General features: G+C 31.3%; 2 protein-coding genes across 2 annotated transcripts in view; one reads left to right on the top strand and one right to left on the bottom strand.

Moving 5' to 3' along the window:
* Positions 1-742: 742 nt before the first annotated feature.
* LOC129915498 (uncharacterized protein C15orf61 homolog) lies at positions 743-1,460 on the bottom strand. The gene is made up of 3 exons (XM_055995054.1): positions 1,256-1,460; positions 1,014-1,200; positions 743-951 (listed from the first exon to the last, which is right to left on the bottom strand). The coding sequence occupies exons 1-3, from the start codon at positions 1,355-1,357 to the stop codon at positions 821-823; spliced, it is 420 nt and encodes a 139-aa protein (XP_055851029.1). The 5' UTR covers positions 1,358-1,460; the 3' UTR covers positions 743-820.
* Positions 1,461-4,013: 2,553 nt separating this feature from the next.
* Positions 4,014-19,584, top strand: part of LOC129917007 (EH domain-containing protein 3) — a 35,407-nt gene continuing 19,836 nt past the window's right edge. The window contains exon 1 of the mRNA XM_055997307.1: positions 4,014-5,568. Within this exon, the coding sequence (XP_055853282.1) occupies positions 4,344-5,568 (1,225 nt within the window). The 5' untranslated portion in view covers positions 4,014-4,343. The remainder of the gene's footprint in view (positions 5,569-19,584) is intronic.

The raw sequence follows: 19,584 nt of genomic DNA, 5'->3' as shown, positions 1-19,584 counted from the left end.
TTTGAAAGAAATTTTGCTTTAATTATGGAAGAAAAAGGATTTTAGAAACTTTGAAAAACGTTTATCGCCAGTGATAAAGTTACAGAACAGGGGCTCTGGTATCGAATCCATTATCAAATGAGGAACAAGAATCCGTGTACGAAAAAACCCAATGCCTTTCGATTCTAGGTATGTACTTTACAAACCAGAACCACCTTCTGCATAATGAGCACATATGTTTATTTCTCATTTTAATATTCAGAACTTTAAGACCGGAATTCAGAGTCTTCACTCAAGTAAAAATTTTACTCAAGTGAACATTTGCTGTTGCGTTTGGCCCACTTCAGCTACTCATTACGTTAAGAAAACCTAAGGGTTTCTTTACTTTTAGCTTATGAATTCCAATTGAAGAAATTTTGAAGTAAATGCTTAAGCAAACACTCAGAAAGTTAATCTCAGCCTTGAGCTTGAGAAAAACTTTTACTTGAGTGAGTATTTTGAATTTTGCTTTAAGACCTATTAGCATTGGCATCTCCTTTTAAACCTTTTCTTCCTTTCATAATGCCAGCACTGTATTGAATGCATATTTAAGGTATTGTATCCGAAACACCATTAGTGCCCGCAAATTATTAAAAAAAAAAAAGAATCAAGGACGGATGTATGGTGTATGAGTGATTTTTTTTTTTTTTTTTGAAAAATCTCATATAGCATTTTTATTTTGTTCTACTTTTTACCTAAAACAAAAAAAAAAAACAAAAGAAACATTTATCAATTTTTTTTTTGTGTTCAATTCTTTTAAAAATCAAATTATAAAATTAATTTTCCTAGCTTATTAATTAGTTTAAAACCGAGAACCTTTATCCTCCTCGTAAAGAAAATAAATAGGAACGTTGGTATTCTCATCAACATGAACAATTTCCTTGTGACTTATCAATCGTATTGCAGCTAAACCATAGAACAACATTGGAAGACCTTAACACAATAAGAAATCATTAGAACTCTATATTATAAAATATAAACCATATTCTTCTTACCAAAATTAATAACTTTCAAAAATCTAAAGAATTTATCTTCCAGTTCAAGATTTTGATAATCTCTTTTACTGCAATGGTATTTCAAATAAGGATAACAACCAGTTCGCAGGATATGATAATTAGTTCCGGTATCAAGTGTCCAATTAAAATGGGAACGTCCGTATTGGTCATTTTTTACATCCTTCAACTGAAAATCTACAAGGGAATGATTTGTATGTGAATTAAAAAGTGGGAAGACTTACCTTAACGAAATATGATGTCCAAGGTGGCTCATTGCATTGTTTTAGATAGGCAGTAAGAACTTCTGAGGCTTTTGGTTTAAGTAATATTGAAGTAAGTTTCATGATTTGTTTAATTTTTCAAAGAAAAATTGGAAAATTATATCATGCCATGGTTTTGTTTTTGATGGCTGGTGGAAAATTTGTAAACAAAAAACAGCTGTTCGAAACTGTCATCGTTCAGGAATATATTCATGCACAAACGTTCAGGTTTTTAGAAAATTTTGTCGATAAGTTAAGATTGGAAGAATTGATTCGAGACAAAAATGAGAGTCATCGGATTTACATTTGCTTCGTTCTCTTTGAAGTCGAAGAGACTACGCATATATGGGTACTTTAATAGCGATATAAAATTTCATTCAAAGAAATCAATAAAATTTTCATCGACCGATCGATTCTACAAACGTGGTTCATAAAATTCATAAAAAAATAAAATCAAAACCAATTGAAAAAGAAAATTCTTCTTTTTTATTTTTTTTTTATTTTTCTTTCTTTACAAGCTCTTCCGAAGCTTTCAAATCTCGAAGCTTCGGTAGAGCTTCGGTAAAGCTTCGTTTAACAGCTCTATTCTGGCAACCCTTACAAGTCACAAGAACCTCACAAGGTGAGCTGAATTTGATTTTGTGAGGTTCTCGTATCACAAACTTTCGAATTTGTGAAGGAGGTCACGATTCACAAGTTGGACTTTTGCTAGTAAAGCCTAGTACGCTGCTAATGCGAAACGAAAGTTGTTGTCTCCAAAGTCGACAACAAAAATGCTAACAAAAAATATCATCGAGTATTCTGTCAAAGTCAAAATAAAAAAATTCAAAATTAATTTAAAATCAAGAAAAAGTTACAGAAAATAGTTTTCAAAGCAAGAAATAAATGAATTAAGGCTTAACTACATCCAACACTTTTTGAAAAAGTACTAAAGTGAAAATATTTTTTTTCTGGCTAGCGCAATTTTTTGTGAAAAAGAGTATACAAATTGTTTTTTAAACCAAAAAATAAGCTTTCTGCATCATTTGTTTTAATTTTCCAGCCCGAAAAAGTATACAAAAATAAGTTTGAAAATTTTCACTTTTGTACTTTTTCACTTTTTGAGCCAATAGGTGTGTTTTTTATTACCACCGGTCTTAACTGGACAAAAAAAACGCCTCGGGGCTTAACCTGAAATCTTGGCAGCACTGTATATTGAATGTTCCGAAAACAGCAGACACAACAAAAATTTAGAGTTGTCATATTTTTCGCTTTCGTCATTTTCTTGTATTTTGCATGTATGTTTTACAAAGAGATACAAAAATGTATGCTAGCAAAATTATTTTAATACATTTTGTCCTTCCAAACGTGAGTTTTCACGTTTTTAAACAAATTCTAAACAATTTATGAAAAAATTAGTTTGGTAGCACAGATTTAAAACTCTTCAAAAAGTTAAGCCCAGAGAAATCTCCGGGCTAAACAACTAAGCCCAAGGGGCTAAGGTGTTGTTGTATTTAACATGTAAATTTCTTAGCCCAGACTGCGTTTTTTTTGTCAAGTTAAGACCGGTTGTAATAAAAAACACACCTAATGTAGTTAAACCTTTAAAAGTGAAAAAACCGTCAACACTGCACAGGACAGTAAAAAGTACCTCAGTGGCAAATGATTGAAAACTCTCCAATTTTTCGCTAGAGCTGCGTACTTAAAAATGAAAAGCAAAACGAAATTTTTCGTTCAGGATTTCGTTAACGAAATTTTGTATGGAAAATTTCTTTTCGCATCAGCAGCGTACCAGGCTTAAAAAAGAAAAACGCCTTATAGGCATGTAAGCGAATCTGTCAAATCCAAATCTGACAGCTCCCGCTTTGATGAACATGACAAATACAAATTTTAAATTTAATTAAACACGGATTTTAAATTAATTTTCGTATGAATTTACTAGCTAAATTGTTCCTGACTGTTTAAAGAGTTTTGATAAATTGATTTTTTTGTTAAAGCCTGGTACGCTGTTCGCGCTAAATTTTAGACGAGATTAAATTCCTATACAAGTTATCCATAGTTAGTATGGGATCCATTTTAGCTCAGATAAAATTTTTCGATAATTTGTATGGGAGCTAAAATTTAGCGCCAGCTGCGTACCAGGCATAATAAACATATTTTTATAGTTCCCAAAAATGTTTTCTATTAAGCCATAACAACAATGGGCTAAAAAGTGAAAAAGTGGAAAATTTACAAAAGTAAAAATTTTTTTATTTCGCCATTTGTTTTTCAAAAAAAAAAAAAAATACAAAAATTGTTTTTTAAACCAAAAAATAAGCTTCCTGCATCATTATCTTTAATTTTGTGGTTGGAAAAACTGTCACAAAATGAGTTTAAAAATTTTTACTTTTTGACTTTTTGCAAAAACTGGCCGTTGTACTTTGAAGTAAGTAAGGTTTTTCCACAACAAAACAAATTTTACAATTATGCGCACTAGATGCTAACTGTTAATTTTGCAAAAAGTAAATTTTCATAATCCAACGCCAAAAAAAAGGAAACTACAAAAATGATAACTTTTCTTTCCCAATGGAAAACAAAATTCGATTACAGATCGTAATCAACAAACCTCCTCCACATCCCTGCTTATTCGAACTTCGAAAAATTCCAAAAAAATTGACAACGTCATCATATCCTCATCCATATACCCATCCACCATCCCCACACATCGATGACAACTACTTTTTGACATTTCAATCCAAAAAAAAAAGGCCGATTTTTTCTTGTGTGTCATTTCTCGCCTTTCCGTTTGCATTCGAGGGAGTAGTTTTTTTTTCGTCATTATTTTCTCTCAGAAGAAAAAGTTGGCTCATTCTTATTTTTATCATTTAAAAAAAATTAATTTTTTTTTCTTCTGCTACTAAACTCTGTGCTGGGTGCGTGAGTGCGAATTAAAAAAAAAATCGGACAAATATAATCTCGAAATTATAACGTGTAAAAAAAAAATCATACTACGTGTGTGTGTTTGTCATAATTTTTTTTACATTTCCTAATTTTTGTCCATAAAAAGTAAAAGAATTCCAAAAAAAAAAAAACTGACAGAAAATTCGAAAAAATGTTCAGTTTCCTAAAACGCGAACGAGCCAACCAAGAAGTTGTCGAAAATGTCATTGGCGAGCTAAAAAAAATCTATCGAAGCAAATTGCTTCCCCTCGAAGAACACTATCAATTTCATGATTTCCATTCGCCAAAACTCGAAGATCCCGATTTCGATGCTAAACCAATGATATTATTAGTTGGTCAATATTCAACTGGTAAAACTACATTCATTCGATATTTGTTAGAACGGGATTTCCCTGGCATTCGAATTGGTCCCGAACCAACGACAGATCGTTTTATTGCTGTCATGCATGATGACAAAGAAGGTGTCATTCCTGGCAATGCATTAGTCGTTGATCCGAAGCGGCAATTCCGTCCACTTAGTAAATATGGAAATGCATTTTTAAATCGTTTTCAATGTTCGACAGTGTCGTCACCGGTTTTGCAAGCAATTTCAATTGTTGACACTCCTGGAATATTGTCTGGCGAGAAACAACGTATTGATCGGGGTTATGATTTTACTGGGGTATTAGAATGGTTTGCTGAGAGGGTGGATAGAATTATTCTTCTTTTTGATGCTCATAAATTAGATATTTCTGATGAATTCCGTCGAGCTATTGAAGCTTTGAGAGGACATGACGATAAGATTCGTATTATCCTTAACAAAGCTGATATGATTGACCACCAACAGCTAATGAGGGTTTATGGAGCATTAATGTGGTCTTTAGGCAAAGTCTTGCAAACCCCTGAAGTAGCTAGAGTCTATATCGGCTCTTTCTGGGATCAACCATTACGATTTGATGCAAATCGTCGTCTCTTCGAAGATGAAGAACAAGATCTTTTCCGAGATTTACAATCACTCCCTCGCAACGCTGCTCTTCGCAAACTTAATGATCTTATTAAACGTGCCCGCTTAGCAAAGGTCCACGCCTACATTATCGCCGAACTCAGAAAAGATATGCCTTCAATGTTTGGCAAAGATAGTAAAAAGAAAGATTTAATTAAGAATTTGGGACAAATATACGACAGATTGCAAAGGGAACATCAAATATCTCCTGGAGATTTTCCGGATATGAAGAAAATGCAAGAACATTTACAACATCAGGACTTTACTAAATTTCACACATTAAAACCACATTTGTTGGATGTTGTGGATAATATGTTGGCAAAGGATATTGCGAGGTTGATGGAGATGATACCGCATGAGGAACAGCAATTGGTGTCGGAGCCAAGTGTTAGGGGTGAGTTTGTAGTTACTTTTTTGTTTATTTTTTTTTTTAATTTTCTTGTTTATTTTGCATCTGAATTGGATTGTAGGGATGATTCATCTGGAAAGTATAGTTTGTTGGTTTCGCATGGAGATGATTAATGAAATTACCAAGTTTGTGATAAGTGGACATTTTGTGTTGGTTAGGTAGTTTGTCGTTAGGAAATGAATTTCCAACTAAATTCGGTTTATGACCTACGTCAGAGAAATTTGTTTTAATTTATTTATTTTTTCTTATGCAATCGATAGTCGATTGGTTGCAAACCACTTGAATGGCAACAATTGTAAGCGTCATTAAAAAAATATTAAAATTATGTATATTTTTATATCAACCGGCATTAAGTATAAAAATTTCCAGATGTGACTTATACAAACAAAAACGATTGATTAAGCATCAAAATGACTAAGCTATGTGTTTTAAATTGTTGAATCATTAATTGTAAATACTAGTTACTTTACCGAATTCAACCTTCACATAAGTTTCTATTTATTTAGAAATAAATAAATGTAATAAATTAAATGTATTTTCTGGTGCAAGTTCTACTGTTGGGTCTCCCTCTGTATAAATAGTGAAGATTATTTTTACTGGAAGAGGAAAGCCATATATTTTTATTTTATCACAAAATTTGTAATACAATGAAATCGATGCTATTAAAGTAATGAATGATTGATGTCTTCCTGTAGTTCCTGTAGAAATACATATTTTGAAAAGCAACAAGTTTTTGGAAGAAAGTTTTTGAGATTGGAATGTTAATTGGTAGCACATGTTATACTCGTGTGCATTTCTGCATTGAAGATACAAATATGCGCCTCCAAACACATTCCCAGAAGTTTTAATTATTATGACTGAGTGCACTGGTCTGTTGGAGACTTGTCTTTCTTCTACTTTTTTACGACTTTATTTGTCGATTCAAATATTACAATGTTTCTTATTTACAAAACCTAAAACGTATCCGAAATCTTCTTCTCAAAGCAGGTTCGTAGTAAACTTTTTTTCAAAAGGGTTAAAATATTTTTTTTACAAAAATATAATGTATTTGTTGTTGTATTTAATGATTGTATGATTTTTGGACTTTTCGAGAGAAAGAATGAAAGTGTTCTTCTTTATAGTCTTCAACACAATTAGAAAATATTGATTAAACACCATACCAATTGGAAAAGAGCAAAATAAAACTATTTTAACTTTTTGAAAAAAAAGGTTTTATTACCAACCTGCTTTAGGTACCCTGGGTTTTACCTACGGGTCAACATTTTCAATATAAGTTCAAGTGACCTCAACTCCAAAAATTTATAAAGCGTTTCGCACAGGTACCTCGGTAAACATCGACCAAAATAAGGCATCTTAGTAAGGGTACGACAGATCTAACTGATGAGCCCACTGTCGTACCTGGGCGAAACGCTTTATAAATTTTTGGAGTTGAGGTCACTTGAACTTATATTGAATTATATTCAATCACTCCACTTAAAATAAAAATAATTTTAATAATTTTTTATTATTTTTGTTATTTTTTCTTCGTTATGGTCAACATTTTCTGTCAAAATACCGAAAAGATATTTTCTTTCATAATTCTATGGTTAAACGTAACCTTGCCTATCAGCTATTACCTTTCGAGTATTGATTAAGCTTCTTTTATCTTTTAAAAAATCAGCTCTATACTACTGCGAAAAATACAAAATCAGTTAAATAATGTTTTAAAAAACAGCTATTTAAAAAAGTCAGATTTCTTAAGAAAAAACATTTTTGTTTCCGTTATTTATTGAATTATCTCAACTATGCTATACAATTTCGAAATAAGCCAACTTTTAAGGTAACTTGTCAAAATTTCGTAGTGCATTTTTTTCGATTTTTTTTTCAAATACCTTTAACTCACAAAATACATACCCTATCTACCGTTTTCGTTTCGATTTTGACTTTTGGGACACCCTGTATAAAAATCTTGATTCGAAAAGTGCTTTATAAGCGGTACCACCTCAAAAAAAAATTTTTTTTCTCTTATCTTAAATTACTGAGGCTTTTACGAAAAACTGTTTTCTTTACAAAAAAAAAAAGGTCTCAGACAGCCTGAGAATATCACTCTAGGGATCTCGCTGGATCACAAACCCATCCAGAACAAGTTTCTCTACTTTTTTTGTGTTACAAAATGCAAAAAAACTTTTTAATTTTGTTATTCTTTTTTTTTATTTTCCGTGCTGTGCGAATTTAACCGAACAAGTGCGACATTTATTAACTTTAAGTTCAAACTTGTTTTTTGGTCAGAGTGAAAAAATATTTAAACTATTTTGTAGGGCATTCGCATTGTCTATTGCATTAAAAGTGATAGAAAATGAAGATCTATAACGGATTATGTAATTTCTTTTTTTTTTTAATATGACTTTAGTCATAAAATTAAGACTGTAAGAAAACCCATAGCTTCTAACTTTAAGATAATTATTTAGTGAGACATTTTGTTCAACGCCTTACTAAAATCTATCGCTATAACATCGATTTTATTAGCTTGATACCTTGTAGATAGTACGTAATGTTGATCTACCCGTTACATTGGTTTTCAAAGTCGGTGCACCTCATAGATTCAAATCTACTGCACAGATTCTTTTGAAATTTGGAACATTATTTCTCTACACAATTTATAAAGTATCCCTGGATAGTTTATTTTTTAGTTTTTATTTTAAATTTTTATTTTACAATAAGAAATATGCCTATTTTTTCACTTAAAATCGGGTTTTTCATTCAAAGTGTTCTACAAAAAGTGATAAATTGAAATTTTGAAAAATTGATTACCTGAGGAAAACTATAAATTGACGAATAAATTTTGATTTTCTGATTTCGCATCAACTTTTTTCCCATGCACATCCGAATGTTGCATTTTCAATGTTTCTTCGAGATTTTTTTTTAAAGTTAGCATTAACAAAAAATGATTACAAAATATGTTAAAATGAATAGCTCAAAATACTTTTCTCGTAAAAAAAAAAACCAAAAAGTGTACCTAATCTTTACCTAATCTTTTAAAATTTGGCATAACCCCTCTCCAAATTGGCAGTGAAAAGGTTAATTAACCTAAAAAAATATAAACAAACAAAATATGCCTGCTACATTAATACCCGGTTTCTTTTATTTACATTTAAAACAAAAGCAAAACAAAAAACTTCCACATCTGAGTAAACGTCAAAACCAGTAACATAAGTATTCCCTCGACTATTTCCACATAGACATTACAATGACGAAAGCAATTTGCTCAAAAAACTTGTCCTCAATGAGTCATTTCTCAGACTTGTGTGTTGTGTACTTTTGTTAATATCGACTTGAAAATTAACACACACAATTATAATGTCATACAACAGCAAAGAGCATGTTGTTAAACCCCTAACATATTGATTTTAAAATTATTATATTTTGTATCGATTAAAAATAAATCTATTATTCATGTGCTTTTAAAGACAGAGGCATATCAAAGACAAGACACATCGACACTATCACGTACGGAACTTAGCGACGAACGCACAGTGTGAATGATCTGAATTGAGACTTGTTAACCAGGAATTAGGAAATAATATTCCATTCTTCAACTCAGAGACTTGAATTGTTGTTAAGATGAATTACTACTTTTTTTTCCTTCTCTTCTTTCAAATTGAATGTGAAAAGGTTTGACCCAGTTAAAAATCTCTTTTTTTGTTGTTGTTCTTCTTTGTGCTAAAAGCTTTGTATGTTGCATGCAGATAAAGTTGAAGAACAAAAAAAACAACAATTAATTTTTTTTCATTCAAATGGATATTTAAAAATTCCTAAACGGTACACAAATTAACTGCCTTTTCTCTATAATTTTAAATTTATAAGTATACAGGGTGTCCCATAGTCACCGCCCCAAATGAAAACCATGGATTCCTGAGGTCATTTTAAGTCGAAAAACTTAAGAGGTAATTTTCTCGTTTTCGTCCCGTTTTCGAGTTACCACGATTTTTATGATTTTTTCTCTTTTGTCCTTTAACTGGCCTTATCTTTGCCAAACTACGTTTGATTAAAAAGATTTTTTTTGCAACCAATCAAGAATTTATTGCAGTTTAAGTTTGTTTCAAAACTTTTTTTTCTGCGGACAACCGTTTCTCCACAATTTTGCATCAAACACAATTTTCTTCGTTTTTTAAGTTTTTTTTTACACTTTCATATCATTTAAGTCAAAAAAACACGTTAATGAGTATACATTTTTTGTGCTTTTTATTAAAGCCCAGTTTATTTTCATATAAAATTAAGTTTTATTTCATAAAAAAGGCTACTGAAATTAATTAAAAAAAAATAAACAAACTGAGTGAATGAAAAAAAAAATAATTTTTAAATAAAAAATTAATTTAAATGAATTAAAAACTTTTTCTGAGCTATTGTGGTTAAGAAAAGAACAAATAAATAAAGCTCAGAAAAAGTTTTAATTCATTTAAATAAATTTTGTATTTAAAAATTATTTTTTTTTTAATTCACTCAGTTTGTTTATTTTTTTTTAATTAATTTCAGTAGCCTTTTTTATGAATTAAAACTTATTTTTTTTTTGTGAAAATAAACTGGGCTTTAATAAAAAGCACAAAAAATTAGTACTCATTAACGTGTTTTTTTGACTTAAATGATATGAAAGTGTAAAAAACAACTTAAAAAACGAAGAAAATTGTGTTTGATGCAAAATTGTGGAGAAAAGGTTGTCCGCAGAAAAAAAAGTTTTGAGACGAACTTAAATTGCAATAAATTCTTGATTGGTTGCAAAAAAAATCTTTCAAATCAAACGTAGTTTGGCAAAGATAAGGCCAGTTAAAGGACAAGAGAGCAAAAATCATAAAAACCGTGGTAACTCGAAAACGGGACGAAAACGAGAAAATTACCTCTCAAGTTTTTCGACTTAAAATGACCTCAGGAATCCATGGTTTTCATTTGGGGCGGTGACTGTGGGACACCCTGTATATTACGCAATTTGTAGGTTCTTTTTTGATAAGAAACAAACTTGGGCGTTGCACCGTTCATCTAAATCGAGTTCACATGGTTCTGGTAGTCATGCCAGAATTATCTATTTGATAAGAAATTTTATACCATTTTCTATGCTAACGGATACTTATTTTTGTTTCTTATTCTGTGTTTTATTTTATTTATTTTTTCTTAGAAAATCTATTGATAAAATGATAAGAAAAAATGTTAAGTAAATTGCAAAAGATTTAAACAAACATTATTTATGGATGTAGTACCTACGTGTTTGAGAGTATTAGTATGAGTAATGTGTTACTTACTTACCTGGTCGATAAAAAGATAAGTGGTTTTGAATTTTTAATAGAACATGAATTTCTTATACACGCAAGCATTTTACGTAAGGAACAACTATTTAATTTGGTATTTTTTTTTTTTTATTCATTAGGACATACACAAAAAAATGGAGCAAAGTTTATTTAAAGTTTTTTTTTATCACACAATTGCGAAAAAGCATTTAGTCAAAGGGTTGGCCTAGTAAAATTTAAGTTCAATAGAATTTTAAATTAGTTGTTTTTGAGAAACACATACAAATTTGTATTTTTGGGTTTTATTCAATAAAAAATGACTCACAAAACATTCATTTTTGTTTCGTTGTTTACTATCTTCGAATGGTGTTTCACGAAGTTTATGAGAACAATAATTTTAAAATTGAATCATTAACAAATGTTTGATTAAAGGCAATTTTATTTGCAATGTTTGCTTTTCATTTTCAAATTGTAGGTAGTTTTGTTGATATTTAAAAGCTAAATGCTGTAAAACCGCTGGAATACAATTTGTGACTTTTTATTTTGAAAAGTTGAATTTACTTAAATCCAATTCATACTTACTCTGTAGAACAACTATTGGTCACGTGTTACAAAAATCAAAATCCACATTACAAGTACATACATAATGTAAAGTAAAAAAAAACATTCGTTTGTACGCCCATCGAGGTTTGGCTTGAAATTTACTACAGATAATTTTTTTGTATTACGATTTCCAAATAATGTCACGTTGACGTTGACTTGGTCCACAAAAGAAGTCATTTGCATGATTATTTCAAGATAAATGTTTTTTTTTTCTCCTACTAAGAAACTAGTTCAAAACTGCCTACCTATCAATTTGATGTCATCATTTTCTTTTTAATGAATTACTTGGAAATTTCAGTTCTTGGATTCAAATTTCGTTTTGGAAACAGAGTCATAATTTAAGCATTTTAAGAAGCACAGAACTCTGCACAAAACCTCCTGTTTCAATGTAAGCAAATTGTGTACCGGGATTCAAAGTTCAATTGGTCACTGTGGTGTATGAGTAATATTTTTTTTAACGAATTTTTTTAAATCACAAAAAAAATTAAAATATCACACATCCTATTAGTTTTCTAAATAAAATATGAAACCAGTCGACTTTTGCGGCTAATTTTCTGGCTTTTGACATTATAGCCATTATATATATGTTACAGCCGTTTTTTTTAAACAAGGTTTCTTTAATATTATGTATAAACATTTTCATACAAAATTTTAAAACCAAATTTGATTTGCAATTGAAATGAAAATATTAACCGATATAAGTATTGAAACAAAACTTCGAAAAAATTCTTATGTCGGTTTTCTAAAAATTGAATTTTCAAAAAAGAATTTTTTTTAATGAAATTAATTCGAAAAATTCAGTTATCAGTTAAATGTTTTGCCTTGGGAATCCAGGCATAATTTGTTCATAATAAAGTTTACTTTGCGTATTTCTTTATTTTGCCGTGGCAAATTTTATATTCAATTTCAAAAAATAAATTTAAAAGACCACTGTATGGCTTATGTTGAACATTGTTTTTTTACTCGTAAATATATTTTTGTAGTTTAAGATAGAATTTTCATTTGAAAAACAAATTATGCGTTAACCTTTGTTAAGCTTTTTCGGGGTTTAAACATTATGTAGCTGTGGGATCACTCCTGCGCTGATTTTGGGCCTATACTATACTGTTCGAGGCTCTTCGAAAGCAGAAGTCTCTTAAATCTACGTAACATTTACGATTCGCTCTGTTACGTACCACCCTTTCCACCATTATAGTTCCACCTTAAATAATTTATTTGAAAAAAAAATGTATTTAAGTATTTTTGATATTCATTGGTATCTCAAATAGGCTACATTATTTAATTGCATCAGGTGAAAAAAAATTACGTCATCGTCTGACTAATTTCAATTTTCAACGACCAATCTCACCCCAAAGTGTTTTATAGTCATACCTCTACGAATTCTAGGTGATCATCATCATTCATAAATACCTATACATACCAACCTACACATATAAAAATACCAAACAAAAAAATTTGTGTACATACAACAAAATAAAAAAAATGTGATGATAATTTTAAATTACTCGCGTGCACGATATCGCCGCTCGCCAATATATGTAATTTTAGATCCATCCACAAATTCACCCAGAAAATGTAAAAAAAAAACTAAAAAAAAAAAGGAAAACGAAAATCAAAATAATACAAGTGAATGAACTTAATCGTTCGTTAAAAGTTGCCCGCTCTTTGAAAAAAAAGTACAAAAAAAAAAAAAAACTGAACAATGTCGATGTAAACTTATAAACAACACCCCACCCCACCACCACCTCCATCCCATTCCACTGCCATTTTCATTTTCGTCGAACAGCAACAACTACGACGATGACTAGCGACGTTTGTCGGAGTTTATGGGTAACCCAGCGTGTCCAATTGAAGTGTAATTAGAGGCATCAAACTCGAACTCATTGTATGTTTGCTGCAGTGTGTAGTTGTCAAGTGATTCAGTATTGAACTTGACGCATTGTTGTATTTAGTTCATGAATGACGAATGTTCCCTAAAAAAAAGATCTACTATCTCCCTTTCTTTGTCATATTTCATATAGTGATATGAATTGCATTTTCATCCATTTTATTTGAGCTGACAAAAAATTACTTAATTTCCGGTCACATTCGACGACCGACCGACTCTGATAAGAAGCACAAAATGTACATATCTTATAATCTCATCACCCGCTGCTCAAAGACCTGGCTCACAAGTTCATTACTTGCATGTCGTCTTGCTTTGTGTCAGTTGCAAATCCATTAGCATTTCAAGATACGATCTAGAAGCCTATAATAACGTGTCTCTGTCTCAGCGTTGAAGAGATCCATTTTGACATAAATTACAGAACTTGTAATGTAAGGTGGTCAAGATTTAGTACGACTGGCACTATATTCTCGACTCTAAGCACGCAGCAAGCTGAAATGCTTGAGAATGTCATATCGTTTGTCATATTTAATTTTTATGTAACACTCTGGCACATGGGCAATATGGGCATATCGCGCATATACTGGAATTGGAAATCGTCGAGGAGGAGGCTTGTTTCGTCTTAGTTCTTACACAGGCACAGGCGGACGTTCTGCAATTTAAATGCATTACACGAGAGTATGATAGATGCTCGACAGGAAACTTTATCAATTGATGAATTATTATTATTATTGTTATTTATCATTGTTGTCTCTCTTTTTCTGTCTCCCTTTCTCTCTAATCCGTATGATTAAATAGTTTATAGATTAAACACTATACATAGCCTATTTGTTATCTGATGCTGGAGCCGGCTCGTCGTATGACTTAAATGACCCGCTTTTTTTTTTACACGGTAGGTATTATTGCTGTGTGTCTGACCTTCGTCGATTAATTAAAAGCGTTCCAACAACACATACTCGGATGTACTTTGAACATTTTTATTTACGATGAGTTTCGAAAGGCAATATGCTCGCTCGCGTAAATAATTGTTTTGTTTAAGTTAGAAATTCTTTTAATAGATATATAGAATACATTGAAAATAAATAAAAAAGTAAAGTAAACAAAAGAAATCGTTAAAAAAGAGCAGTTTTTTTTAAGTATTTTACAGAAGAATAAAGTTTTCTTTTTTCTCAAGTACAGTTGAAACTCGATTAACCGGGATGGTCGGGACCAAGCCCATTACGGATAATCGAAAATCCCGGATAAGAGAACTTTTTTTTTCAAGAAAAAATTTATATGTTTTTAAGTTTTTATTAAAAAATAATAAAAAAAAAAAAAAAAACAATTAAAAAATTATTTCATAAACGTAACAATTCATATTTTTGTTTAAACATACATTACAATATCACGAGAACTTTAAGGAAAATAAAAAATTGTTACATGTTTTTATAATTACCACCGGGCTTAGCTGGACAAAAAAAGCGCAGTCAGGGCTAAGCAATTTACATGTTAAATGCAGCAACACCTTAGCTCCTTGGGCTTAGTTGTCAAGCCTGATGATACCCCTGGGCTTAAAGGTAGAACTATAATTGTCTGAAGCGTCCGATTCAACGGAGGGGAACAGCGCTTCCAACCGCACTCGACGGATGAAAGCTTATCAAAAATTCAAAGAAAACAACAACAAAAACGTAGGATTTGACATAAGCTTCCGACTGCTTCCTCCAATTATATTTCTGGGTTAACTTTTTGGACAGTTTTAAATCTGTGGTACTAAACTAATTTTTTCATAAATTGTTTAGAATTGGTTTACAAACGGGAAAACTGACGTTTGAAATGACAAAATTTATTTAACTAGTTTTGCTAGCATACATTTTTGTATCTCTTTGTAAAACAAAGGGTAGGATGGTATAAGAATGCGCGGTTGATAAGAGTGCGCAAAGCGATTTTCTACGGTTTGAAAGGGAATATAAGACTGAATGCACTTATTTTGGAAAGATCTAAGTTAGTTTGATCTGCTGTCAAAATTTCATGCAAATGTGTTTGTAAACAGAGGTGCTAGTTAAGTTTAAGTTTTTTAGCACTTTTTTTCCAATTTTTCTTGCCAAACAAATTAAATTTTCCGCTTAACAACAAAAAATTTAAATGAACAAAGTATGAGACACTGAAAAGTCGAGAAAAAGAAACATTTGAGGAACACGTAAGATTGGTCATAAAGTGCATTGTGAAATACATATATATTCTTCGATTATATGTCTGGACGTGGAAGAGTGCGCACCATGATGATGTATAAGAGTACGCGGGTTAAAAGAGCAGTAAATGCTATCCAAGGCTTCAAAATAACTTTCATTTGTCCATATACCAGCAAACAGCAGCTAGAAAAAGCAATTCCAACCAAAAAGAAACCAAATACAAGTTTTACAAAAAACAAGCGAATGAAAGTAACTAGGAAATATTGAAATTTTCTCGAAACCTTTAATCAAAGACTAAATAGAATGTTCCTCATGCAAGGAGTGATAGGTCGAAAAATACTCTGTTTATTTAAAGATAGGCAGTTTTATTTGCGACTTTTGTGCGAACTTGCACCTGTATGCAGCTGCGCACTCTTACAAACTAAGCCGCGCATTCTTACACAATAGTGTGTATAAGAGTGCGCAAATGACCTAATGTGGTATTTTGTTTATAACTATTGAATTAATACATTTTTGTTACCAGTTTTAAGTTTTTTTCGTTGCTTTGATTATAAACTAAAAACTATTTATAAAAAAAGTAGTTAAATTCTTTTTGTTATTGTTTTATTTGGTGTTTTGTCTTAAATGCGCACTCTTATACCACCTTACCCTACAAGAAAAATACAAGAAAACCCGAAAGCGATAAATATGAAAACTCTAAATTTTCTTTGTGTCTGCTGATTTCAGAACATTCAATAAGCAGTGCTGCCAAGATTTCCGGTTAAGCCCCGAGGCGTTTTTTTTTTGTCCAGCTAAGCCCGGTGGTAATAAAAAACACACCTATTGTGTGACAGGGGATTTTACCCGTTGCTTTTCTTCGATTGAATTGATGTGAATGCGGTCAACTATCAGTAAATCCTGATATGTTGTTCCATAATAATTCTACTTTTCAACAAAAAAAAATAAAAAATAAGAAAATAAGACTCTACAAAAAAAATTTAAAATACTTTTTTTATTTTTGAGTGCTGATTTTGTATTTTTTAGTTAAATTATCTTCTTTCCTGTTCTCATATTACGGATAGTAGAGTTTATTACGGATAATAGAGTTTAAATAAATAAATTTTGTTTATTGTCGAGAAAGAATTTCAAATATTTTCATCACGGATAATAGAGCGTCCCGGTTAATCGAATCCCGGATAATCGAGTTTCAACTGTATTATACGTTCACTCATTGCCGGAGGTAGAAAACCTCCGATTTCATACCAATTAGAAAACGTTTGCTTGAAGAAAGGACGCATGATTCGAATTTTTGGTGGTTTTTTGCACTTCACTCAAAATTTGGACATGGATTCAGAAATGTGTGGCCAGTGTAATTTCTTACAACGCACCAATAGAGTTAAACACAGCATTGACATAATTACTGGTCGTAAAAGGAATTTGAACTTTTTTATTATTTAGTAAATTGGCACTTCCTGTTTCATTTTCAAAGAGTAAATTCGATGTTTTGATTCGAATGAAATTCTTCATTTTGTGAATAAACCACTGAAAATTTGTCATCAAATAATGTTTAAGTTTTAATCAGAACTACATTTCGAAAGTGAAGAATTCTAAAATGTGTTTGCGTACATCTTAGCACATTTGTACAATCCAAACGGATGAACATATTTTCTTCAACTTAGTAAAGATGGTTTTTAAGAACGGATACATACCACAATTATATTAATGAATTATAACAATATTTCCAATATTAAATGTAACGATTTTGAATAAATCTTATATACGTAATACTCAAAATGATTTTAATAAAATTTAAAAGACAAAATTCTGTCTATCTTTATTAGGAGTCACAGCAACAAGTTTGTAGTTACGCCAAATTTATTTTGAAGGCATTAGTACTAAAAAAAAACAATGTAAAATCAAGAGAAAAAATTGAAAATTTTAAAACAACGCGATTTCAACCTATATTTGAAATGGTATCGCTTTCAAATGACTTGAAATATTAAATGAGATTTGATTCCACAGTAAACAAGGTTTGAAAATCATTTCTTTTTCGGCAAGACAAATTTGAGATTAGAAGCAAAATTTAAACAACCACCCTATTTATTTCAGTGGTTAGAAGTGTTGCTCGGAAGCAAAAGTATTCTAGGTTCAATTCCAGATATCCAGATATATAGCACTGTACGCAATTTAGAAATAAGGGGAAAACATTACGAAAAAAGACAAAAAGAGAGAGAGAAAGGAAGTTCACAGAGAAGATGAAGTGTGCAAATGTGGCGTAGTTTTGTTCTTATAAATAAATAAAGCGTTGCTTTAACAGGAATAAAATACTTTCAAAACAATCAGAATCAGCAATGAAGCAAAATCATTGGTAAAATAAGACATGTCTTCTTTTTTGATTTTACCTTTTTTTTTCTGTGTGAAGGTTTTTACATAACTTATGTATGATTTGATATCTGTAAGAAACATCAACATGTCGTATTTTGCAAGGAGTATTTCTTATTTCATTTCATTTAAAAGTACCTTGTGAGAAAAAAATTCAATATGTTACCAGCTACCGAAAAGTGTAAAATATATAACTTAGAGCTGAATGCGCTCCCTGGTGGTAACGAGGCCATTGATCCTTACACACAACTGTGGTCTTAAATAATAATAACACTGGTCGGCAATGGATATAGAGCAAGAACCAAACCCTACTTTTCGAGAATTTTGTGTGCTGAGTTCGAATCTGAAGTCAAAATTTCACTGGCACGTCACGTTTTTTTGAAATAATTGAATATTAATAGGTCAAAAACGCGTGTTTTTGGGTACATTTGACATCGAATTACATCACCGTTAATTTTTTTTTTGTAAAACTACTTATGCAATCTCAAAACGCCATATCAACACATCCTAAAGGTATTTATATTTTTTCAAAATTATTTTTTTTTCTCAAAGATATTGAAAAAAAAAATTTATGATAGATACGAGGGCAGTCCCAGAAGTACCCGACCTGACAAACATATGGCGCTTTTTGTTTGAAAGAATGACTATGGTAGAGAGTACCAACTTTAGAAAGCTTAAGTTTAAAGTTTGACGACCCTACGTTGTTCAGTACTTGTTTGGCAGCGATTAATAGTGAACCCCCTCAGTAAATTTGCAAAAATTGAAAAATTTGGTGAACCAATACTTTCATTTGAAAGGCCTCAGTCGAAACAACATCAACGCTGAGCTAGATTCTGTTCTGGGGGAGTCTGCTCCTTCGTTTACAACAGTAAAATATGGGTGGCAGAGTTTAAACGAGGTCGTACGAGCTCCCAAGACGAATATCGCAGTGGTCGACCAAATGAGGTGACCACGCCAGAAATGGTAAAAAAAATCCACAAAATGGTATTGGGTGACAGTGGACTGAAAGTGCGCGAGAGAGCAGACATAGTAGGCATTTCAAAAAGTGCCGTACATCGCATATTGACTGAAAATTTGGACATGATAAAGCTGTGCGCAAGATGGGTGCCGCGATTTCTCAAAATCGAACAAAAACAGCGTCGTGAGGATCTTGCAATCGAGTTCTTGGCGAAGTTGTTAATGTTCCAATTGCTTCATCAGGCATCATATTCACCAGATTTTGGCCCCTCGAATTATTTTCTGTTTCCAAACTTGAAAAAATGGGTCGGTGGTAAGAAATTTGCGAAAAATGAAGAGGTGAGACGGCTTTTTTGAGGAGCTCGACGGTTTTCACTATAAAAAGGGTATCGAAGCTATTAAACATCGCTGGGAAAGGTGTATCCTGCTAAAATAAGACTATGTAGAGAGACAAAGATAATTTTTCCCAATTGTTGTGTGTTTTCTTTGTTAGGTCGGGTACTTTTGGGACCACCCTCGTATCTCAAAATCTTGATTATTTTTTTCAAAGTAATGAATGGTTTTTTGAATCAAAATTCATCTTGCGTCTTCTGATTTGGACTTATAAAGAGCAACATATTACGGAAAATATATATTTTTGACTAAACATAAAAAAAAACTCAATTAAAAATTAGTTTTTGAAGCTTTATAGCGAAAATAGTGATGAGTATAGCTCAAAAACTAGACGTGATAGAAAAAATCTGTAAACAGTTTTGAATTCAGCACACTAAAG

The sequence above is a fragment of the Episyrphus balteatus genome, chromosome 3 (genome assembly GCF_945859705.1).
Source record: "Episyrphus balteatus chromosome 3, idEpiBalt1.1, whole genome shotgun sequence".
NCBI classification, from domain to species: Eukaryota; Metazoa; Arthropoda; class Insecta; order Diptera; family Syrphidae; genus Episyrphus; species Episyrphus balteatus.
The sequence above is the reverse complement of the archived record's forward strand: the minus strand, read 5'-3'. Positions and strand labels throughout refer to the sequence as shown.